Below are 24,562 nucleotides of genomic sequence, written 5' to 3'. Positions count from 1 at the left end.
CACACACACACACACACACACACACACACACACACACACACACACACACCAGAGGCCCAAAGTCCTACCTCATAACTGCTTTCTTAGATAAAAAGCAAAACTTGTCTCCATAAGAGCCAGATTATGTATTAGAAGAACTCAAGAGGCTTATGCAGTTAATTCTCTAGTCTCTATGAAAGTATTTTACTTGGTCGTCCATCTCCCCAGATGGCCCAACATTGGAGTCAGAGCCATGGGGAAGGAATGAATGGCCTTTGATGAAGCTCTTTCGCTCTGATAAAAATGACACTCCAGTCTCTGCTATTTCTTGTCAGGGTTATTACCTCGTCTTCTAGATGTGTTACATTATATTAGCTTTCTTCTCATCTGCCAAAGGCTCATTTGCCATGTCATTCTGAACACTTCAGTCTTCAATGGATACAGCTCTGGGAGTGATTAGACAGCCTGAAAATTAGCTGACCAGAATTCTTACAAAGGACAATTCGTGGCAGTGAGCTCCCTGTTAGCTAAGAACTGTTCTGGGGTCTATGGATAACAACATATGGGTAGGAAATCTGACCACATCATGGGAGAAAGGGAAAAGACAGAGCAAATTTGAGTTTTTTGATGGTAATCTCTCATAAAACCTTCATGTTCATGAATAGGGTCACTTGGTAGCATCTATTCTTCAGGGCTGTAACCTCATACTTTATCTTGTTTTGTCCTAGATAACCAGTTCAGGATGTCCATCCTGGAAAGGCTGGAGCAGATGGAAAGGAGGATGGCTGAGATGACGGGATCCCAGCAGCACAAACAGGGTGTCGGAGGCGGTAGCAGCGGAGGCAGCAATGGAAGCGGGAATGGAGGAAGCCAGGCACAAGTATGAGACCTAGAGATAATGAGTCTGTGTGTCCACTTGATGAGATAATATCACAAATACCTCCCTAGAGACTGACATCATCCTGCTGAGATGAACATTGCTCTTAGACTAAGGAGGCAGAGAGACCAGACTAACACCTTAGGGCCAATGAACCTCACTAGCACTACCAGAGGGTAATTTTTCAGTTGTACAGAACTCTGTCAATGGTTTCTGGATCATGTTGATTCACCTAAGATTTCATTCAACTGACCTCTGACTATGAAAATGGAAAACAATGTTAATGAATGTTAAACCACGAACTTTCCAATGTATGAATTCCTTTCTCTCTTTCAAGTACAAATATAAAACATGGTTAAGTTAAACAGTTTATTAGCTTTGACTAAGATCCAAATGCTCAGTGCAAAAATTTCCTTCAGAAAAACATTTCATTAATTATTCTACTTGGGATTATGTCTTATATCCCAGGGTTCACTTTCACAATATACATATATGTTTCCTAAGTGTTAATTGGAACTCCAGTGTCAAATACACAGAGTCCCATAATTGCTTCAGGAGCCCCATAACCGTAGTAAGTAAGAACTGTAAGTTCATGGTCCATTTTTGGAAGCTAAGCATGAATGAGCAGATTTCTGAAGAGCCTTTAGACTACTAATGGAACTCCTCATGGAGAGGGTTACTTAGGGAGCTAACAGCAAATAATACTTGGACCCAAATGAAAACAAAGGATCCTGTACTTTACCTTCCCTTCCCATGGAGTGCTGTGTTCACCTTGTTCCTTTCCATCTTCAGAAATGGAGTGAGAAGGGGAGCGTTAGGACTAAAATGCTTTTCACACAAAGGTTAAGATTGTCTAGTCAGTCTGTGACTCCTCCCTCCAGCTCTGAAGTTCACACCCTGTCCCCACAGCCTGTCCTGTGTGATTTGTGTCCAGGGCCCCTGTTTGCTCCAGGAGGTCCAACCCCTTGACAAAGAACTGAAGATAAACAGGTTCCCCTCTCATTCCAAACTACCAGGTTGTGTGCGAGGGACGGATGCATGCATGCAATGTCATCACCAGGGCTGGAAAGCCTATATCACCTGACGAGCGACAATAGTACTAGCCTAATACCCTGTTAACTTTCATAACTTAAATAAGCTTCTAACCATTAAAAGGTGATCAGGACAGTCAATGGGTATCTGCTCCATGTGAAGATAACACTTTTTTTAAAAAAAGGGAACAATCAGGGACTTCCTTCTCCGTCCTCCACTGAGGTGACTAATCTTTATTCACGAGAGCAAACATTTTTGTGTATCCAGAATTATTTCTGCCTTAGCCTCCTAAGATGCTGTGCATCAGGGACCCCTTGCTGTGGCTCTTAATGAAACTTTGATGGCTCTAATGGAGACAGCTTTGTATCCATTATCTGATCCCCATCTTCCCAACAAATTCTTTTCAAATATAATAGATGATTCATTAAGGGATGTATAAAGAAGCAGTAGCCTAACAGTAATTGCATTTTATAAGGTTCATCCCCTGAAAAAAATGTTTTCTAAAACAACTGAGAAGGGAGTGCTGGGCTGGGGAACTGAGTAATTTGTAAGCACTGTGTGTAACCCTGATCCCCCAAAGCTGCTGCTGAGCCTTTCAGGTACTCATTTTGATTCTGACTTTTCAGTTGATTCAGGGGAAAAATTATTTAAAGTTCCTGAGTTATTCTTTCCTGTATTCTTTTTATCATCATCATCATCATTTATTTTTATTATTATTGTAGTAGTATTAGTAGTAGTAGCAACAGCAGTACTCTTAAAGTTCCTGACACTTTCCCCTTTTTGACATCAGATGAATTTGGTGTTATAATCTTCCTAGTGTTTCTCTGAAGAATTCTCCTAAAAGGAGGTAGTCCAATATGTGTACATGTCTATGCTGAGTGCTGAGGACAAAAATAAGGAAATAAAATAGTCCCTGCTTTCAAGAAGCGTGTATTCTACCAGGAGAAGCAGTGTGTACGTTTACAGATAAATACAAAGTAATTTGGGCAAGGGGGATCAGGAAGGACCTCCTATGGAAAACAGTACTTTTGAACTGAACTCTGAAGGATACTAAGGATTTGAGGAGGAGGAGGCGAAAAGATGGTTCACTGTAAGTACAGAGACTGGCTTGTGAAAAATCATGAAGATGAAATACCAGGAGTGGGGAACAATTTGCACTCACAGAGGGGAATAACATGTAATAAGTTTGGAAAGGTGGTTGGGGTCCAAATTATGAAGGGTTTTAAATAGTGCCAAATAGTGGAGACTGTATTTTATCTTAAAAGGCAATAGGGAGCCAGGGAAGCTTTTTGAGAAAGAGAGTGACATGGTCAGACCTGTGACTGGAAAGAGGAGAGATTGAAGAGGTAGGGAGACCAATTAGAAAATTGCTGCACTAGTCCAGGTGAAAGGCAATGAGAGCCTGAACCTGAAAGGGGGCTATATGAGTAGAAAGATGAGACAGATATGAGAGATGTTGGGGAAGTAAAAATCCACAAAGTCTGGCAGTTGCTTGGATAGGGGAAGTAGGAGAGAATGCAAAAGGGGCAGCTAGGTGGTGCAGTGAATAGAACACCAGCCCTGGAGTCAGGAGGACCTGAGTTCAAATCTGACCAGAGACACAACACACTTACTAGCTGTGTGACCTTGGGCAAGTCACTTAACCCTGATTATCTTACCTTCCCCCCTCAAAAAGAAAAAAGAGAGAGGGGGCAAAGAAAAGGATGATTTTAAGATTGAGAATCAGGGCAACTGGAGGCATTGTGGTGTTCTTGACAGGGATTTGAAAGTTAGGATGAGTAATGAGCCTGGTAGGAAAAGACAGTGCATTCTCTTCTGGATGTGCTAAGTTTGAGATGTGTATTGGACATCCAGTTGGAAATATCCAACAGGAAACAGGTAAGACAGGACTAGAACTCAGGAAAGAGACTAGGGCTGGATAGAATAGACCTGGGAATCATCTGCTCAGAGATGACAGTTCTCCTAGGATAGCTCTCCTATAGGAGCTGATGAGGTTACCTAGAGAGGGAGTATAGAAAAAAAAGGAGAGGGCTCAGGACAGAGTCCTCAGGTACACCTACAGGAGAAGAGAAATGATGATTCAACAAAGGAGACTGAGGATTGGGCAGACATGTAGGAAGAGGATCAAGGAAGAGAAATACCATGAAAACTCAGAGGAAAAAGTATTCAGAGGAGAAAGTGATCAACAGTGTCAAATGGTCAAGACATCTGACAATGGGTCAAGAGAGGTCAAGAAGGGTCAAGACTGAGAAAAAGCTATTGGTTTGGGCAATTAATAAATCATTAGTAATTTTGAAGAAAGCAATTTCAGTCACTGATGAGATTAAAAGTCAGATTGTAAGGAATTGGGAGGCAATAAGGAGTTGAGAAATGAGAGAAAGAGAAGGAAGTGGAAGCCACAAATTTAGACAGCTTTTTCTAGTTTTGCTGTGAAAGAAAAGAAAAATCTAGGATGACAAAAAGTAAGTTGTTTATTTGTTTCAAGGATGGGGAAAACCTAGACATGTTTCTAGGGAACAGGGAAGATGCTGGTAGAAAGGAAGAGACTGAATATTTAGGGATCAATGATCAATAAATATTTACAAAGCATCTACTGTGTTGGGAGTGAAAAAGGCAAAGGACAGTCCTTGCTCTCAAGAAGCTAATGGAGGAAATTACATTCAAACCATATACCAAAAATCTACACAGGATAAGTTATAGATAATCAGCATAGGGAAAGCAATAGAATTCAGGGAGATCAAAAAAAGGCTTCCTGTCAAAGGTGGAATTTTAGTTAGAACCTGAAGGAAGCCAGAGGAACTAGGAGGGAGAGATGACAAAGGAGAGCATTCCAGGCACTGCCAGTGAAAATGGCGGGAGTTAGGAGATGGAATGCCTTGTTCTGGGAATAGCAAGGAGGCCAGTATTACTGCATAACAGAGTACGGTGAGAAGGTGTAAGGTACAAGAAGACTAGAAAGGCACAGCACCAAACAAAGCATTTTATATTTGCTCCTAGAGGTGATAGGGAACCGCTAGCCTTGCAGAGGTTCCCGAAGTGAGTGATACCGCCCCCTGAAGGATTCTGGAATGATCCAAGAGGGGTGGTAATAGAGTCAGAGGCAATTGGGGGGGAAGGTTGAATAAAAATAAGGGTTAACCTAACCTAACCCCCACAGGGGAGCTGAGTAATTTTCTTTTTTGTAAAGGGAGTAGTAGGCCAAACAAATCTGGGAACCTCTGTGATTAGAGTTTATTGAGTAGGGGGAACTGGGGGTCAGAAATGGTTAGACCTGCACTGTAGGAAGATCACCGGAGGTGGGACCTAGGATGCAAGTAGAGGTACTGACCCTAAGGAGACGGGCCATCTCTTCATCAAAGACTGGAATACAGAAGGAGAGAACAGGGGATGATGTCAAGGGATTCAGAGAGGGAGCTCAGAGCAAATGACTTCTATTTTTTCAATGAAGTATGATGCAGGATCTTCTACTGAGAAAAAAAAAGCACAGGACAGGTGGGAGGCAATGGGACTGTGACATTCTCTATTCCCAAGTAAAGTGTGAGGTGCCCTCCTTTGCTGAGAGGGAAGAACAAGGTGGCATAAGAGGCAATGAAACATGAGGACAGCAGCTGAGCTTTGCTCTCAGAATTGTCCACCTACAACAACCTCTTTTAACTATCAGTGGACCTTCAGATAAATGGACATTAAATGAATATTCAGTGTCAGCAATAATCTAGTCCATAAACATGGTTTTTGTGAATATTACTTTGCACCAGTACTGCAGAAAAATGCCACTCATCTGAAGCCTGGCGTCTATTCTATAGCTTACTACATTGCTTTTATCTCCTACTTTTTCATTTTCACCATTCTCTTGCAGTCCTTCCCATTCATTAAAGCATTTGATTCCTTGCACTTAAATGCAGTTCGGCAGAGTACTGGCTAGGTCTAGAATCTCTACTCCCTACGTGCAATGAAAGATCAGACTGTAATTTGTGTTTGGTCATTGTAGTGTGCATCTGGGACTGGGACCATGGGGAGCTGCTTTGAGAGCCGAGTGGTTGTCGTGTGTGAAAAGATGATGAGTCGTGCCTGCTGGGCAAAGTCCAAACACCTCATCCATTCGAAGACTTTCCGAGGAATGACCCTCTTGCACCTGGCTGCAGCCCAGGGCTATGCCACTCTGATCCAAACTCTCATCAAATGGCGGTAAGGCTGTGTGTGGCTCACATGGAATATGTTGGGGATGGGGAAAGGGAGGAGCCCATGAAACTTGGCACATAGCTTCCTTCCAGAAGTTCCAGTAGCAAATAGAAGCCTTCATCTCTTATCATTCCTTTAATTCTACAATGTTAGAGAAAACTTGCCTACAGACACTTTTGGAGAGACTGTTAATGAATTCTTCCCTGGAAACACTGAATTAGGGAATCTATCCTAAGGTTGACCCCCTTGATTTCCTGGAGGTCACTAGTTATATGCAAATTGTCCAAATCACCAGACCAAGGGAATGCCAGGTCTCTTCTTTATTTCCAGGATGTTGGGCTCCAGTTTTCATTGTCATGAAAAGTTTCTATTTTGCCTGTACTGAACAAATTATGTAATTTGTTGAGTAATTCCTATTACTTCCTTACAGAACTAAGCATGCTGATAGCATTGATTTGGAACTGGAGGTTGACCCTTTGAATGTGGATCATTTCTCATGCACTCCCTTGGTAAGGAAAATGCTTCATGGGTTTCTTAATAATGGAGTTTTCTTAATTTGGAAGTAGGAATTTCCTAGCTCCATACTATTACATTTTATTCATATATGATATTTATTAAAATTATTTTGATGCTGATATTTGCATAATCCATTAAGCTCAGCAGCAAGGGCTGGGGGAAACAATTCTCAGAAATGTGACAGCATTTTGGAGCCAATGAGGGGCACCTGGCCAATCTGTTGGCTAAAAGTAAAACAAGTTTCGGAAAGCTTTCTGAAAAGGTAATCTTGTCACTTTACTTTTTAGATGTGGGCATGCGCCCTGGGACATTTGGATGCTGCTGTCGTGCTATACAAATGGGACCGCCGAGCTATTTCTATTCCTGACTCCCTGGGAAGGCTGCCTCTGTCAATTGCCCGGTCCCGGGGTCACGTGAAATTGGCAGAATGTCTGGAGCAGCTGCAGAGAGATGAGCAGGTTCAACTAGGACAGAACCCCAGAATCCATTGCCCTCCGAGTGGAGAATCCAATACAGACAGCTGGATCGCCCAATGGCATGGTGAAACCATCACCTCTTCAGAATCACAAAAGGGAATCACTGTTATTGCAAGTACAAATCCAGGTAAAAAAAAAACAAACTGAAATAACCACATCTTCAGGATTCTATTATCAATCGTCAGAATTTACTGTGGTTTTTATTCTCTCTTGAAGTTTACTTGAAAAGACAATGCATGTCCTTTGTGTAGATGCACTTCCTTTGCTGACTGCTCATCCCTTTAGCTCTAGGAGCACCAGCTGCTCCCTTACTCCCCCCACAAAATGTACAAAAGATAACAGGAAGTCTATGCACCTGCAGGAAATTCAAGTTTCCCGGAGGAGAATTGTCTAAGTATAGAGTATGTAGTTTAAAATGTTTAAATACTTGGGGTGAGATTTTGAGTACTGACTTTGAGCTTTGTCTCCCAAGTGCTTACTCTGTGGGAGTTCTTGTTCCATTACTGCTCCTGACTGCCCTTTCTGCTTTCCTTACAGAGCTAAGAAGACCTAGGTCTGAGCCCTCTAATTACTATAGCAGTGAGAGCCACAAAGATTATCCTGCTCCCAAAAAGCATAAATTGAACCCTGAGTACTTCCAGCCGAGACAGGAGAAACTGCTCTCCACTGCACTGAGTCTAGAACAACCAAGTATCAGAAAGCAGAGCCCCAGTTCCAAGCAATGTGTCTCTGAGACAATCAGCCCCACTGAAGGAATAAGGGATTATAGCCGGGAAGTCTCCCCTCACACTCCAGAGGCTGCAGGATTCCGAGGCTCTGGAGCTCAGCCTGGAGTGAAGTGGAACTCCAAAGACCTTTACATTGGTGTGTCTGCAGTGCAGGTAACAGGAAGCCAGAAGGGAGCCAGCCTAGGCAAGGACCCAGCACCACCACCCCGTCTTCGTCCACGAGAACAGATGAGTGTCCTAATGATGGCGGACAGAGAGATGGTAGATGCTGAGTTGTTGTCATATCGAGAAAATGTGGAGAATGAGGCTTGCTTACAACACATGGATGACTTACAGGTCAGTAATTCTGACAGAGACGTGAGGTGAGGACACAAGCTCATAGGCTGGAAGGGAATCCCAGAACTGGAGAGGTGGAAGGGCCCTTGGCAGCCATCCAGTCCCACTCATCCATAAAAGGAATCAGATACCTAAGTGGCTGGCCGACCTTGACCAGGAAGGGGCCTCCACCTACCTCTTAAGCAGCCCACTGCACTTTTGAATAGTTTCAATTGTCAGCAAGTTATTTTTTTTTCTGACATTGAGCCTAAGATTGGCCACTTTGTGACTTTCAATCATTGTCCCTAGTCCTGTTCTCTAGAGCCAAATAGAACAGACCCTAACTTCTTCTCCCGCTTAGAAGAAAGCCACCTTGTCCCCCACCCCCAAGTCTTTTCTTCTCCAGGCGAAACATCCTCAGTTCCTCATCCAATCCACAGATGACTTGTGGGGCCTTTATCATCTTGACTGCCTTCCTCTCCAGCTTATTGGTCCTTCTTAGACCACAGTGCTCAGAATTGAACACAGTACTCCAGATGAGTTCTGACAAGGTCAAAATACAGCTGAACTATCACCTCCCTATTAGGTCATTTGATCCCAACCCCATCATTTTAGAGCTGAGGCACAATAGATTAGATGGTTTGCCCAAGATCACAGGTAGCATGTGGCAGCCCTGGAATTTGAACTCAGGCCCTCTGACTCTAAATCCCCAAAACTCAAGCTTTCCTTGATGGAACTTTAGTTTCCAAAGGTCATGGGATTTTTAAGCCAGTGAAGTGCTAAGACGTCTGACTGGTCTGTGTGTACAAACACGTTCTTCTAGTGTCTGCCTTTGTTCATAAAATAGATCTCATTTTGTTGATCAGATCCTACATGTATTTTAGTGAGTCAAACATTGTGAACAGGGTCCAACTGTCACTAATATGGATCTCAGAGATCTCCCTCTCTCTTTGAATAAACTCAATACCTCTCATGAGTATACAGCTATCTTTCACCTCATTCCTGTCCCAGGTAGGTCCCTTTTTATTCAAAGAAACATCCCCATGGCTGATTTCACAATGGAAAGTATTAGTTATTTTATGGTCCTGGGCCTAAGATATGTATCTAAATCAGGAAGCTTTCATTTGTATAAAAGGCCCCATAAGTTTGAATTAGCTTCCTGGCACAGACATAATTTCTAGCCACTGTGAAAGGAGGAAGGTCTGGTTATATACTGGAAGAATACTGGCCCCATATTGTCAAGGCTAAAATACAAAACTATGGCCCAGTGGTGACTCCTTCCTTGACACAAAATCATAGGCATATTGAGAATCCTTTGGGTATATAATATTTGCTCTCATGGATACATGGAATGTGAACTGAAATTCGGTAGCCCACAGTTGGGTTACCTAAGTAAATTTTCAACTTCTTAAAGCACAGTGTCTAAGAGAAACCATACTGATAGATAATTTTCTAAGGTTTTCCAAATTTCAGTGCATTTTAGATTTTCACTCTAACATTGTTGAAAGGTACTTCTAAGTAAGGTGAGTAAAACAACCACAATTCAGTTAACAAAGCTTTTTGGTGAGGTCACATGGGAGGCTTGTATCCTATTGTGCTCTATAAAACATTCGTCACTTCACTAAAATCCACTCTACATTTTGGCTTATTTTGCTGGCCAAGTTATTTTTTCCTCTTAATAGCAGCCTTGCAGTCTCCTGTGTGTATATTAGGAAGAATGATGCTCTCTACCTAGAAGTTAATGGTTATATTATTTGCCAAGTGCCTTGGCCTCTTTGGGTGAGAGGTGCTATATAAATTCATAGTATTATCATGCCATTGTTCTTAGTCCCAGGGAGTATATTTTCAGGCTGGAGGTAATGTGATATGAGGCTATTAAATAAAGCCTCCATAGCTAGAGGATGTCATTATCTTACTCTTGTTACACTACACCTCATCATAATGCTACATTTTATATTTTTTTGCTTGTACTGAAAAAGACTTTGAAATACAAAGTTGTGGATTTTCTGCTTATGGAAAAGTTTATTTCAGAAACACCTCTTAAATTCTGGATCATTCATTCAGCACATAATAATACTTCTTCCCTCTTCTCATCCCCAGTCAAAGTAGTTTGAGCCTACATTCTCATGATGCATGACTTCTGAGTGATAGTATACAGTGGCAGTTGGATAGAAGAATTGTTATTTTTTAACATGTTTAATGTTTACAACATTTTTTCTATTCATCTAATAAGTCTAGAATATTTTGAATTGATTTTCACTAGACTGTTACTAAAAATCATGATAAATGAATTAGAATTTCCATTCTAATTTATCAAATCTTATCAGATTTTTATCCATCCTTAGAGAGGTGGTAGAAAGACTCAAAATGCCTGAGGAATCCAAAGGGTACTGAGAGACTATAGAGCCACCATTTAATACAAGAAGATATTAACAGTCTAAGGACTAGACCCATTAAACTGCTAATAAGCTCTGTGACCTTTTCCATTTTTTAAGTCCAAGGACACTTTGAAAAACAAAATAAAACAGCACCCAAGCCAGTGTAGACATGTGGTTCAGTGGAAATAAGAGAGATGCGTTGTGCTAGTCTATCTGAACAATCTGAATAAACCAAAGGAATATGTTGGCATTTATAAAATACACAGAGTTTATGTGCACATGATGGAGAATGTCTGAACCGTATCTCTGAATGTTCTGAAAGCAAACACTTAACCTGAAGAAATAGGTGTTGTGTGTATCTTTTCTGACTTTTATAAGCAGTTAGCTACAGAGCTTCAGAACCATCAGAGAACTACATTTTGTGGAAAAATCTAACAGCATATTATGTCATATGAAGAAAATAAGGTTGGAAAATTTTGTTGGAACACTGGAAGAACATTGTTTGCTTGTTTGTTTGTTTGTTTTTTAATCAGGACCTCCTCACAAAACAGCTTTTGTTCAGTCTGGCTTCGACAGATCTTTATAGATTTTTTGTCCTGTTGTTCTTCATGCATCCCGGCCAAGTCAGACGACTGTGTTAGGAACATGCTCCACATTCTCCTTTCCCTGTGCCTTTATTTACACTCTGCTCTCTGCATAGCGTGAATTCCCCTCCACTGCCTCGTTTTCGCATGTTTAAATTCTACCTATCCTTGAATGTCCCAGATTCGTATCACCTTGCCAATATGCAGTCCCTGATGCCCTCTGTGAGAAGAAATGGCTCCTTCCTCTACACTCACATAGCTCTTTGTACCTCTTATTTCACTTACTAGATTCAACCTTGTGTTATAGTCACTTGTGTAAATGACATTTCTATTGGATGTTAAACTCCCTGAAAGATGAGAACATATCTTATTCACCTTTGTTTCATCCTAAGTACCCAAGAGGGGACCTTGAGATAGTAAATATGCTGTGTCAACTATCTAAATGAATGAATCAATGAAATAATTTAAATTGTATTACCTTTCACAGTTGATGATTCAATGGGATTAGAGAAAGTTCTATAATCTATTAGTTTTTGTTGTGGTTGTTTAGTTGTGTTTGATTCTTCATAATCCCATTTGGGGTTTTCTTGGCAATTTCTTAGTTTTCTTGGGGTAGTTTGCCATTTCCTTCTCTAGCTCACTTTACAGATGAGGAAACTGAGGTAAACAAGGTAAGTGACTTCCCAGGATTACACAGTAAGTGTCTGAGGCTGGATTTGAACTCAAGAAGATCCACTTTGCCACCTAGCTGCCCCCATAATCTATTAGGCAGCTAGGCAAAACAGTGAATAAAGCGCCTGGCCTAGATTCCGGAAGACCTAGTTCAAATCAACTTCAGACCCTTACTTGATAGATGACCAAAGGCAAGTCACTTAACCTCCATTTGCATCAGCTTCTAATACATAACCCTTACTTCCCAGGACTGTTTTGAGGATCAAATGAGATAATCATTATAAGGTGCTTAGGACAGGGGTAACACATAGGAAACACTTAATAAATGCTTGTTTCTTTCCTATGAAACAATGTCACAAGAAATTAGGAACTTGACATTCCTAGATGGAATCATTGATTTGGCTTTCAGGGTAGGGTGTTCATTCTTTTTCAGAAGTTCTCATTTCATTAAGTCAATATATCAAGGCCCTGTGGTTTTACTCCTGTAGGATTTCCTTGAACCTAACCCATAATTGAGTCTCAGGAGGTTGCCAAAGGCTGAGGAGGTTGAGTGATTTGCCCACAATCACACACCTCATATGTGCTGGCGGGAGGATTTTAGCTTAAGTGTTTCGTGACTCCAAGTTCCACATTCCTTCCAATATCCCACTGTGCTGCTTTCTTATATTGATATTTTTTTGTAAATTAGACAAAAATAACATTCTCAGAGATGACTAAAGAATCATTGGCATCTTCCAGAAATTTCACTTTGTGTTTAACAAAATATTCATCAGCCTGCAAGAAACTGAGGATTAATTTTTTTTGGTAGTTATGAAACAAGTATAGTAGTTAACAACTATAAATTGAAAAGTTCCTGATTGTAGCTTCCTGAGAAAAGGAAAGGAAGTAGTGAGAGATACTGAAAATTTCTTTTTTTTTGAGTCAAACCACAAGATTAATATTACTAGCAGGTATTTTCTAACATGCCCCAGTCTGATTCGGATTAAGGAATTTATTTACAAGATAGGTTTGCCCATGTTATTAAGCCCTTGTTAGTTGATTCTGAGGAGAGAAGAGCAAGAGTTCCTAGAGAAAGACCTTGATTCAAAGATGGAAACCTAGAGATAGGAATATAATTAGAGATTTTGAACTGAGACCTATAATCTTGAAGTGAGATCCCAGGGGTCTCTGCACGTTTGAAATAATGCTGTGTAATCCTTTTAAAGTGATTATGTAGTCATAGGACTAGAAGGATGAAAAAGGTATGCCAACCCACTGAATTGAGATGTCAGACCCTTCTTTTCTTCTTCCAAGGTAAATATGATGACCTTGGCAGAACACATTATTGAGGCAACACCTGACCGGATCAAACGCGAGAATTTTGTGCCCTTGGAGCCCATAGCAGCGGAGAGGACAGATGCTGCAGCCATTAGCAGCACAATGAGCTGGCTGGCCAGTTACCTTGCTGATGTCGATCATCTACCAAGTGCTGCACAGATCAGGTTAGTGAAACTTCCCAGATAAGATAATTAACATTCAACAAATTCATATATTTAAATGATAATGGGATGGTTTGTTGGGGCAGCTTTGATTTGCTGTCTTGATTCTACAAACTGGGTGGGGAGGAGGGCAAAAAATGACATTGGAACAAATTCAGAGAGCTTTTAAAATGTTAGGGACCCTTCTTCAAGGCTCAGGTCCAGTCCCACCCACTTCCTGAAATAAGCGCTGCCCAAATATTCCATCTCACATAGATCATTCCCTTCCCATAAGACACAGTATAGTTCAAAGAGAACCAATCTATGAGCCCAGAAGTCCTGCCCTTGTATGACCATGGGCAAGTCACTTAACTCTATGTGCCCAGGCTATGCTTTTTAAATTACAGACAAATGGCCTAACTATAGTGGTAGAGTAAGTTTACACATTTGGAGTTCCCTGCACCCATGAAATCACAGGTTGAGCCTCCACCCTCAAGACCCAATAATACTATGTAGTTTTGACACTTGATCTTCTTCGTGTGCATATCTTTCCCTCCAACTCAAATGTAAGCTTCTTGAGGGTAAGGGCAATGTTTTATACTTGTGTCTATCTTCCACACATCTTACACGGAGGCCAGCACATAATCCATGCTCAGTAAATATTGGTTGAGTCCAATTGCAAGACAGATAAAAAAGAACAACCAGGTATGTTCTTAGCCATTAAACTATCCTATTTCAGAAAGTTAAGTATATTTTTAAGTCTGCAGTATTTTTGCACTCATTATGTAGTCTGGAGAAATAAAATTATTTCCTTCAAATACTATCTTTGCCATTAAAACTTAGTTAACAAGGTCACAAATAACTCCCACAAGTCATTACATTAATCTGCTATTCTGGCTGTCTATATTTTTTTCAGAACTCTATATAATGAGCCCTTGACCCCTTCTTCTAACACCAGCTTGAGCCCCGTAGGCTCACCAAACAGTGAAATGGCATTTGAGAAACCAAGCCTTCCCTCAGCGGCAGACTGGTCTGAATTCCTGAGTGCATCCACCAGTGAAAAGGTAGAAAATGAGTTTGCTCAGTTAACTCTGTCTGATCATGAACAAAGGGAACTCTATGAAGCTGCCAAGCTTGTCCAGACAGCTTTCAGAAAATACAAGGTAAGAGTCTTCAGTCAGCTGATATCAGTCCAGGTGTTCCCTCCAACAAGGGAGTCAATGACTCCTAACATGCCTACCCATCCTCTGTGACTTTTGTTCATTTCTTCCCATAAATTTAGCAGAAGGGAGCCACCTACTGTATGAGTGATCTTCCTTGATTTCTTGTAACACTGAAAGGTGGCTGTCCACCTGTCATCTTTCATCTCTTCACATGATCAGCCCATCTTCTCTTGTTATCATACAATTCCTTGATGACATGCTTTACTCCTATTTTTCATTGGCATTATGTTGCAGCCTGTCCATGCCAACAGTGAACCTCTCCATGGTCTTCTGTGTGATTGACTCATTTCTAGTCATTCAGTGACTTTTGTTTCATGTTTTGCTGCTATATAGACATGAAAACTAATTACTAAACTAAAAAGAAAAAGATTAATTCCTTAAGGTCAAGGTCAAAAGGAATCAAAACAAGCATATACTTTTGTTCATCCTTTCTCAAATAAAAGAAATATTGAATTTTTTCTCTTCTCTAACTCTTACAAAATCATATTTTTAGATGTATAGTATAAAAATCTTTAAATGTCATAGACCTTAATCACAGGGAAAGTTGCCACAGCATCCCCATTGTTTTGTCGGCTGTTAACAATATAACAGACACATACTAACTGATGATAATGTGCTATATATAAATAAACACTCCGAAGCATGGAGAAAGGGGGTGACCAGACACCAATTGAGGATTAACTAAAAGAACAAAGGCTGTTTAGCCGAGATAAGAGATTTATGGGGGACATTTGATAAAGTATCTCATGCAACTAGGTGGCTCAGTGGATAGAGTGCTAGGCCTGGAGTCAGGAAGACCTGAGTTCAAATCTGGCCTCAGACTCACTAACTGTGTGACCCTAAGCAAGTCACTTAATCTCTATTTGCCTTGATCCACTGGAGAAGGAAATAGCAAACCACTCTATTATCTTTGCCAAGTAAACCCCCACCGGGTCGCAAAGGGTTAGACACAACTGAACAACAACAACTAATGCTACTATTCTGGAGAAGATGGAGAGGTGTGGACTAAACAATAATAGTTGAATTCAGAACTGGTTGAGTGGCAAGTCTCAAAGTGTGATTACCAATCATTAAATATCAATGTGACAAGAGGTTTCTAGTGAAATGCCTCAGGGCTGTAGGTGGCCCTCTGTTATTTATATCTTTATCAATAATTTGATAAAAGACACAAATAGCACACTCATCAAATCTGCAGGAGATGCAAAACTGAATGGCATAGCTTGTTAGCTGAATGACAATCATGATACAGAAAGACAGGCTAAACCATTAGGCTGAATCTAATGACATTCCATAAGAATAAGTATAAAGTCCTACACTTGTGTTCAAAAAGTTAACCCCACAAGGACAGAGTGTGAGAGACATGGTCATAGAGCAATTTATCTAGAAAAGATCTAGGGTTTTTAGGAGACTGCAACTCAATATGAGTTGGCATTTAATGTGATGCCCAAAGAAAGCTAATTCCGTCTTGGGCTACATTAGGAGAAGCTTAGCTTTCAGGAAGAAGGAGTTGATGACCTCTCTGTACGATGCCCTGGTCAGACTACATCTGGAGGATTGGATTTGGGGCAGCACAGTATAAGAGTCATTGATAATCTGGAGAGGAGGACAAAGGAAGACAATCAGCAAGTTGAAAAGTCTTGAGTCTACATCATAAGAGAATAGGTTGAAGGAGCTGGGAATATTTAGACTGGGGAAAAGGAAACACAGAAGTGCCATCACAGCCATCTTCAGGTATTTGAACAACTGCCATGTGAAAGAGGGATCAAATTTGTGCTGCTTGGCCTGGGGAAGCAGAACCAAGAGCAATGGATGGCAGTTGCAAAGACACCAATTTGGGCTTGAAGTCAGAAAAGGTTTCCCAGTGGTTAGTGCTGTCCAAATGTAGAATGGGGTACCTCAAATGGTGGCGGATTTTCCTTTCATGGAGGTCTTTAAACAATGATGGCTATCTGTCAAGTGTGCTATGGTAAAGTTTCATTTCATGTATAGATAGGAATAAATGTCCACTGAAGTATCTGCCAGTTCTCAGACTCTGTGGCACATTCCTTGTCTTCAAAGATTTTAAGATCTGTCATGTGGAAGGATTAGACTTGTTTATTACTCATCCCCAGCAGGATGAGCGGAAGTTACAAAGAGACAGATCTGGGCTTGGTTTTCCTTATTTATGTTTAGAATGAATTCTCTAAACATTCAGTAACCCAGGGTCTAAGTTTATACTGGGGTTTAATTAATTTGAGCATCAGTCTTACATAATTTTCAGGAGACTGTGAAGCTGACATTTCTAGACACATTTTTTTCTATTTAAGTGAATGAAGTCATTGCTATTTCCTTCTCTTCTCCTCATATTTTAGGGTCGTCCCTTACAAGAACAGCAGGAAGTTGCTGCTGCTGTCATTCAACGTTGTTACAGAAAATACAAACAGGTAAACAAGCTTTGCTTCATAAAAGGAAATAACACACCAGGTTCCTAAGGACTCATGTGTGACTTGGCAAGTCAGTACTATTTCCAAGGCTTATAAAATATATTTTATTTGGATTGTCTTGAGAGATAGAAAGGGAGAAATAGCTGAAAAAAAATTAAAACGACCCATCTCTAGACAGGCTCTTATGTCTCAAAAGGATTTTAATTCAAATTTATCATACTTTTAAAGTAAAATCACCTCCTTGACACAATCTTGTAACTAAAAAAATTGTATAATTTCATTTGAAGCAACAGAGAAGTACTTATATTTTAATTTTGCTTATAAACTCACATTAATAAAATAAATCTATACAATGCTACTCAAAGCAAATAATTGTAATACTATCAAACAATTCTGAGCTCTGATTTATATGTTTAAAAAAGGCATCCTCAGTGTCTCCATTAAATATAGAGGTTAATAATGTCTGCTGCTATATAACAGCCCCACAAGAAGATTAGACTGATGACAAAAAATAAATTTGAAATTATCTTCATTCATTTCCTTAGATAAAAGATGCAAAATGAATATTAAATAATATGGATTTTAAGTATTCAGCTTCCAAGCCATGTAGGGTAGTGATCCTGTTATTATGAAGCATCCTTCCAAAGTCAAACACCCTTTAAACTCATGCCTTCCCACAAAAAAGGCCACCCTAAGTTAAACTGAACACAAAATCCAGCTTTAGCTTCTCCAAGTCAGTCAATCTATCCTTATTCCAAAGCACTCAAATTTCTTGTTGTCAAGGACCTTTTGACTAAGAAATAGCCCCAAGAAAATGGAGTAGAGTACTAGCTCTGAATGCTTTACTTCATTTGATGATCTGCTGGGTTAGAGTTCCTCAAATGAATCAAGTGATGGTTAAAATTGAATACCATTCATAATAATACTGTACATTGAGTACCATACATAATATACATAATACATAATATAAATAATTGAATATTATATGTATTACAGTACATACGCTATATGTAATAATAGTACGAATCATAGCCACTGTCATCTTAGCCATAAACCTTTGGATTCTCTCTAGTAATTTGTTTCTTACCACCCTTCCTGTAAGATAAACAAAATTTATCTGAATGGATATCTTCATATCCCAAAATACAAACACAGTCATCCAAAATGAATGTTCCAACTCAATCTGAGAGAATGTATTCTAGTCAAGAAAAGTGGTTACTCTAGCCACTGAACCCTTGTGTCACTGAGATCAGGGAATTTCCATTACCAAATACCTGAAGATCTGAAAATAGACAGCTAGGAAATATATCATCTTTTGCTCACAAAAACAGTGTTCCTTTTCCAGCTTTCTACAACATTCCTAAGAGACAGTATATTTAGCCATACTTAACTCCTTTCCCAAACAGAAAAGATACCCTCTGTATAATCAATTAGCATTCTTTAAAATGTTAAGGCATTTATTAAACCCAAAAGAAGCCAGTTAACTCTAGATCATATGAGCCATAATTTATTTTTAACTTGTCCCTGAGAAATGATACAAGAGCCTGGATTATCTGAAGTTCATACCAAATTTTTCTAGCTACAAACTTAGTGCTTTTTTTATTTTAAATTTGCCTTTTAAACTACTCTGTGACCTTGAAGCACATAGATAACACTCAGTATGTATCTGTTGAATTGCATAAACATCACACCTTTAATGATTAGCTATGTAGTATGAAACACAAAAACATTTCTGAGTTATGATTCCAAATCCTTGTGAAATTCAATATATTTAGTGGACAGAAGAGTATTTTATAGGGTCTCTGTTTTAGGCAGGTTTTTCCTTTATTTCTAGGAAAATAAAATCTAAGCTTTATAACAAATCTACACAGAAACTCTTGGTTTTATGCTCTCTTGTTATGAATCATGACTTCACTTTCCAATAGGGGCTATTTAGCCTCATGTCCTAGGGCTGAGACTTTATTAGAAGGAGAAAAAAATCTCTCCAGGCAACATCCAGCTGAGTTCATGATCCCTGGAAATGAAGGCTTATTGTGTAAACGCTGACACCACAGTACCTGTAGTTCAGCAGCACGGAAGCTGCATTCTTTCTTGTGTTGCAGGTGGGTTCCCCAGCATAGAGCAGCTGACACTTAAAGCTGGACATCTGGAATTATATCAAAAGCAATTATTTTAAAATATAAGCTTTTTTAGATATCATCCTCCTCCCCCCCCAAAAAAGATGCTCTGAAAAATCTGTTTACAACCTTAGACATTAATATGGACAGGTTAAATTAATTTTTGTTGGTAGCTTTATTGGTTCTGTTTTTTTCTTTATAATTCACCAATCTAACATTAATCTTGTATTTTCTGTTTCTCCCCCAAGCTGACATGGATAGCCTTGAAGGTAACGAATAAACACAAATAACGCTTCCAACCATTCCACCAGAGTCAAAAACGTCACACTCATTATCAGCTACAGACAAAGTAGTTCCTTAGATGAACTAAGATAGCAGCATCCAATACCAGTGAGGACCGTAAAGTGTGGTCATACCACCTCATACCAGGGTCACCTAACAACAGTGAATAACCTTTCTGAGTGTTCACTGTGTTAGACCATTTTTTATTTAATTGAGAGGGGTGGGGGGAGGTTTTATGAGCCAGTCTCAGAACACAAAAGACCATTATTATCTACCAGGTGAGCCATTAAGGGCTTACCTCATCAATTCTTTAGATAAATACCCTAATGGGCCCTTATAGTTCTGAAAACCCAAAATATACAGGGCAAAGTGTGGTATGAATAACATAAACTCTAGAATATAAAATGGTCTTCACTAAAAGAGGCTTATAAAAGGTAACAAGGAAAGTATACCACAGACTATAGCTAGAGTTGGAAAAGATCCTCTTGAAATAGTTCTCTCTCTAACATTTCTTTTAAAAAAAAGTTTCCTTCTTCCATTTCACCTCATAATTCCAGAAGGAGTCTTAACTGCAGGATAAAAATTTCTTTTCCTTTCAGTGGCAAAGTGTCTTCTGGTAGGAAGAGGGCATTATCATGACCTTTCTGCAGAGGCCCTTTTTGGCAAAACAGATATTTGGACGTGGCTTTCTTGAAAGACTGGGACCCCTGGAATGTCCAGAGCTGGACATTCAAGAAAAGAAAACCCCAGTCCTGGGATGTCCTAGGCTTTTCTTTTGAGGACACATAGTAGGCAGGGTGAAAAAAAAAGCCAGTGTTTGGCTCCTATGCTGGATTCCTATGGCCCCATCCTCTGTGATTATCTCCCAGGCTGTCCTGCCTTATTGCTTCACCATCATCTTGCTATTTGGGGTATTAATCTTTGCAGGTGGAAACAGCTTTATTAAAGGTGTCAGCGTTTCATGATAATCCTTATATTTGGGAACTTGTGACTCAGCCAATAAAGTTCCGTATGGATAGAGAATTCAAAACAAGGTGTTGATTACAAAGCTGATTGTGTGCTTTGTGAGATGGGAGGCACATGGGAAAAGTTAGTTTAAATTCTACAAAAGTGATTTATAAATATTCTCATCCAACATCCAGAATTTTTCAAAGTGTCATACATTTTTTTTAAAAAAATTCATAAGTATTTAAGCCTGCTGCTGTGTAAAAATACTTTTCTAAAAACTATTAATGAATATCTTGGTATTTGTGGAGGGAGAACACATTTAGAGCAGTCCACTGCTACCTGAGCTGGAATTTTTGTTACATTGTGCATTTTGGAAAGGTAGGTGAAAAGCTTCCTAGTAGGCCTTGGTGATGATTAACTGCCAAAAGACTACCTGACAGTATGAAAAGAGAGCTTCTCCTTTCACTGAGAGCACATTCCAAGGAAACAAGGCTCCTCTATCAGTATGGGAAAACTGGTCTTTCTCCTGTTGTTACTACTTAGCATGTTCTTGTCTCCTCTACAGTATGCACTTTATAAAAAGATGACACAGGCTGCCATCCTTATCCAGAGCAAATTCCGAAGCTATTACGAGCAGAAAAAATTCCAGCAGAGCAGACGTGCTGCTGTGCTGATCCAACAGTACTACCGGAGCTACAAGGAATGTGGCAAAAGAAAGCAAAGTCGCCGAGCAGCTGCCATTGTACAACAGAAGCTCAGGTGGGTTGGAGAAAGTGTGAAGGCCAAGGGAATGCTGGTCCCGGGCCCTGAGCTGGCCTGGGCTAGACCCCCGCTCCTCAGGGTCTACTTTCAGGTGTGGAGGTAGACTAGAGGTCTGCACATGAAGTCTCCAAAATTGTCTAGTTGGCTCAATATTGTGATTTCAGAGCTGGACTCAAAAGACAAGAAAAGCTTGTGCCTCAAAAGATAGGAATGTTGAATATGGTCTTCTAGGCTTTGAGACTTCGGCAAAATATTTGGTACAGACAAACCACTGGTTAGACAAGTGATGGCTTCAGAAACTGCCTATTTTCTAAAAGACAAATTAACTTTTGAAAGAATCAGAAAGAAACAAAGGAATTCCAAACTCAAGGAAATTCATTTTTAACCTAAGAAACTATATACCTTGGCAAAGTCCAGTTATATGACAGCCTAAAACGTTTTAAAACAAACTATTTAAAATGCAGTTTTATATCCACCACTTAAAATGGAAGAAAACGGAATAATGCGTAGATTGTAATTGTAAAGAAGGAATTACCTCCTCCATTACAACTTGGTTATAATAATACTAGCTAACATTTATGGAGCAATTACTATGTGCCAGGCACCATCTGAAGCACTTTTACAATTAGCATCTCATTTGATCCTCCTAAGAACCTGGAAATGAAGATGCTGCTATGATCCCCATTGGACAGATGAGAGAACTGAGGTAAAGAGAGGGTAAGTGACTTGCCCAGGGTCACACAGCTATTCAGTGTCTGAGACCAGATTTGAACTTAGGAAAATGAGTCTTCTTGACTCCAGGTTTAGCGCTATCCATTAAACCACCGAGGTGTAAAGTGCTTAGCACAGTACCTGGCACACAATAGGTGTTTAATAAATGCTTGTCTTCCTTCCCTTTTGTCTTTGTAGCCCCAAAGTGCCTGCAATAAAGTATCCACTGAATATGTACTGATATTAAATAACAGGAGAATGATTGAACTCAAGATAAATGTGCTTAAGTGCATGGAAATAAAAATCATATAAAAATATAACAAAAAGAAAACGGATTTGGAGAAATAGTTATGGCAAATATAACTTATAGAAATTTGACATATAAAATACAAGAAATTGTTTTAAATGTATAAAATCCCATATGAAAGAGTTTTCAAAAGAGAAAATACATATAGTTAATCACTTGAAAAAATGCCCATCTTTCTTGACAACCAAAAAGATACAAGTCAAAAGAACTTGTAGGTATTATCTCAAAGGTATGAAACTGACAAAAAGACTTTAAAGCAGTGAAACCTAATACTGTCATTCACTGGGCATTCATTCACTGCCCATAGCAACTGCCAAGTAGGAGAATGTTTCTGGAAAGCAATCTGGCTTAAATGTTACAAAAATAATCATATCCCATGACCCCAAAATTCCATTATTGATCATATACTACGAGAATGCTACCAGAAAAAGAATAAAAGGACATTTATTCAAAGATTTTTATAGTAGTATTATTTATTGTGGTAAAAAAAAATAGAAATTACCTGTCCAAGAATATGGGAACAGTTATATGAACTGGGGTACATTAATGTATTGGAATACTTTAATGAAATTCAGTCTGAAAAGTATAAGAAATTTAAAGAAGTCTCTAAGGAACTTGATGATGCAAATCAAAACAAGTAGAGCCAGGAGAACAGGGTGTACATGAAGGATGAATTCTCCTCCCTCCCCACCTCCTACCCCCATCAAACTCTCTGTTGAAAAATCAGGGCATAACCACATGCAAAGAAAAGTGAAGGGATAGAGAATCACAACAAATTAGAAGTTACTACATTTTTGAGAAATTTATTTATTTAAATGTAAATAGTTATAAAGCAAGTTGAATTAGTTGTCTTGATGTTTAATGTTAAATTTATGATAAATCATTTTAAGAAGTATGCTTAAAATGATGGAGGAATACATCAGTTCTTTCATCAAAATCAACTTGAAAGGAAGTTAGCCAAGAATCTTTAAGAATCATCTTCATCTTTAAATCTTCTAAAATATCTCTTAGATTCAATGTTTACATATTAGTAGATTAATTCATACTCTTAAGCTCCCTAGATGAAGTATTTCATTTTAAATCTTGCACTAATTCTGGCCTATCTTATAGAAGCCTTACAATTTGACGCTGTGCTTTCTATGACAATAATATGGGCTAATTTTTTTCCAGGAGCAGTCTGCTAACCAAGAAGCAGGATCAAGCTGCTCGCAAGATAATGAGGTTTCTACGCCGTTGTCGCCACAGGTACATTAGTCCCCATACATATATATGTGGGTATATGTGTGTGTGTGTGTATCTTACCTATCAAAAATGTCTTTATCAAACAAGTTTTCAGCATCAACACAAGGCTAATTATCCCAGTAAATTACTAAGACAAATGTCTTCCAAAAGACTGAAATAGCAGAACCAGCCAAAGCAGGGAGCAGTAAGTGAAAAAGGTAGGAAAATAAAATGAACTTGTCATATATAGCCTTTTGCTGCTTATGTTGGGTACAAGGAGCTTTCTGCTTAGGTCAAACGAACTTAAGTCAAAGTTTTCATTTAACCCTTTGTTCTATACTATTCATGTCCTCCATTCACACCTAAACTAATTTTACTCTCTGAACTGTGCATCAAAGTAGAAAACAGGTGGATTTCTCGTCTCCAAGGAAATGATCCATTAAAGATTTGTGAAATAGTTGATGTACTATTGCCCTCTGCTGGAGAGAATGTCTGATTTGCTCTTGGTCAAAGTTGATTTTCTGATGGGTTTGGGAAATAACATCAAAACCAAACAGGCAGGTAAGACGCACAGCTTAGATTATTGGGATGTTCTTAACCACTGAGAGGAAAACTGGGCCACTGTGCTCCCAACAAACCAGGGAGACTCAAGGGCCCATCTTCTATAGCAGTTTTTCTTTATTTCTCCAAATCGAGAGCTTTCTTTGAGGACTAGGGATATGTATTTGGTTTGTACCTGGAAGAAATACTTCATTTTATTTCCTTTACATAAGATTACTTTTGAGGTCCTGTTCCTAACAGACACTCATTTATCAGGGATTGGAAGGGCAGTGGCTCTGTGTTAGGCAGGGGTGTATATTCATTTGACTTTTCTCACACAGAAGTATCAGACTCTTGGTTTTACTGTGGTTTAATGAAGCCAATCTCTCTGGAAGGCACTTAGATCTCTTCTAAACATACATTAATGCATTTGTTCTCTGTCATTTAATGGTTGCATTTTTTCCTATTGTTTTCTATGGATCATAACTGTGATAACTGTGGATCTTTTCTATCATTGTATTGAGTAATGAGACAATCAAATGAAAGAATTATAGAATTAACAAGGCACCAATGACAATCCTCTGAAATGCAAGAACATCCAGAAATCATATCTTAAGGCCAAGTGTGACCATATAGAACACTCCACACACACAAAGAAAATCTCATTAGTTTATAATTATACCATATATATAGCATTCATTATAGTATTCATACCCAAACAGGGCAACATATGTTCTTTGTTTAATGAAAATGCCAAGGTCTTCCATGTTTGGGTCCCCTTACTGCTAAAGCCCCCTTCTTTTCCTTCTCTCACCTGTAATGCAGCAAATCTACC

General features: G+C 39.3%; 2 protein-coding genes and 1 long non-coding RNA gene across 10 annotated transcripts in view; 2 read left to right on the top strand and 1 right to left on the bottom strand.

The window, feature by feature from the left end:
• Positions 1–24,562, top strand: part of VAMP3 (vesicle associated membrane protein 3) — a 166,872-nt gene that overhangs the window by 113,720 nt on the left and 28,590 nt on the right. The window lies entirely within an intron of this gene.
• Positions 1–24,562, top strand: part of CAMTA1 (calmodulin binding transcription activator 1) — an 894,751-nt gene that overhangs the window by 857,991 nt on the left and 12,198 nt on the right. For 4 of the 6 annotated variants that reach the window (XM_069079389.1, XM_069079390.1, XM_069079394.1 and 1 more), the window contains 11 exons: positions 708–859; positions 5,877–6,073; positions 6,498–6,576; positions 6,871–7,186; positions 7,597–8,123; positions 13,030–13,217; positions 14,110–14,356; positions 16,768–16,839; positions 19,205–19,225; positions 20,752–20,945; positions 23,137–23,211. In XM_069079389.1, the coding sequence (XP_068935490.1) occupies positions 708–859; positions 5,877–6,073; positions 6,498–6,576; positions 6,871–7,186; positions 7,597–8,123; positions 13,030–13,217; positions 14,110–14,356; positions 16,768–16,839; positions 19,205–19,225; positions 20,752–20,945; positions 23,137–23,211 (2,068 nt within the window). The remainder of the gene's footprint in view (positions 1–707; positions 860–5,876; positions 6,074–6,497; positions 6,577–6,870; positions 7,187–7,596; positions 8,124–13,029; positions 13,218–14,109; positions 14,357–16,767; positions 16,840–19,204; positions 19,226–20,751; positions 20,946–23,136; positions 23,212–24,562) is intronic. The other 2 variants (XM_069079391.1, XM_069079392.1) reach the window with 1 other exon arrangement.
• LOC138154520 (uncharacterized) overlaps positions 18,503–24,562 on the bottom strand; it is a 23,581-nt gene continuing 17,521 nt past the window's right edge. For all 3 annotated transcript variants that reach the window (XR_011166631.1, XR_011166630.1, XR_011166632.1), the window contains one exon: positions 18,503–18,985. This is a non-coding gene — a long non-coding RNA (uncharacterized lncRNA). The remainder of the gene's footprint in view (positions 18,986–24,562) is intronic.

This window comes from Petaurus breviceps, unplaced genomic scaffold (assembly GCF_028583685.1).
Source record: "Petaurus breviceps papuanus isolate PSGF00001 unplaced genomic scaffold, PetGlider_PUasm1.0 91041, whole genome shotgun sequence".
NCBI classification, from domain to species: Eukaryota; Metazoa; Chordata; class Mammalia; order Diprotodontia; family Petauridae; genus Petaurus; species Petaurus breviceps.
The sequence above is the reverse complement of the archived record's forward strand: the minus strand, read 5'-3'. Positions and strand labels throughout refer to the sequence as shown.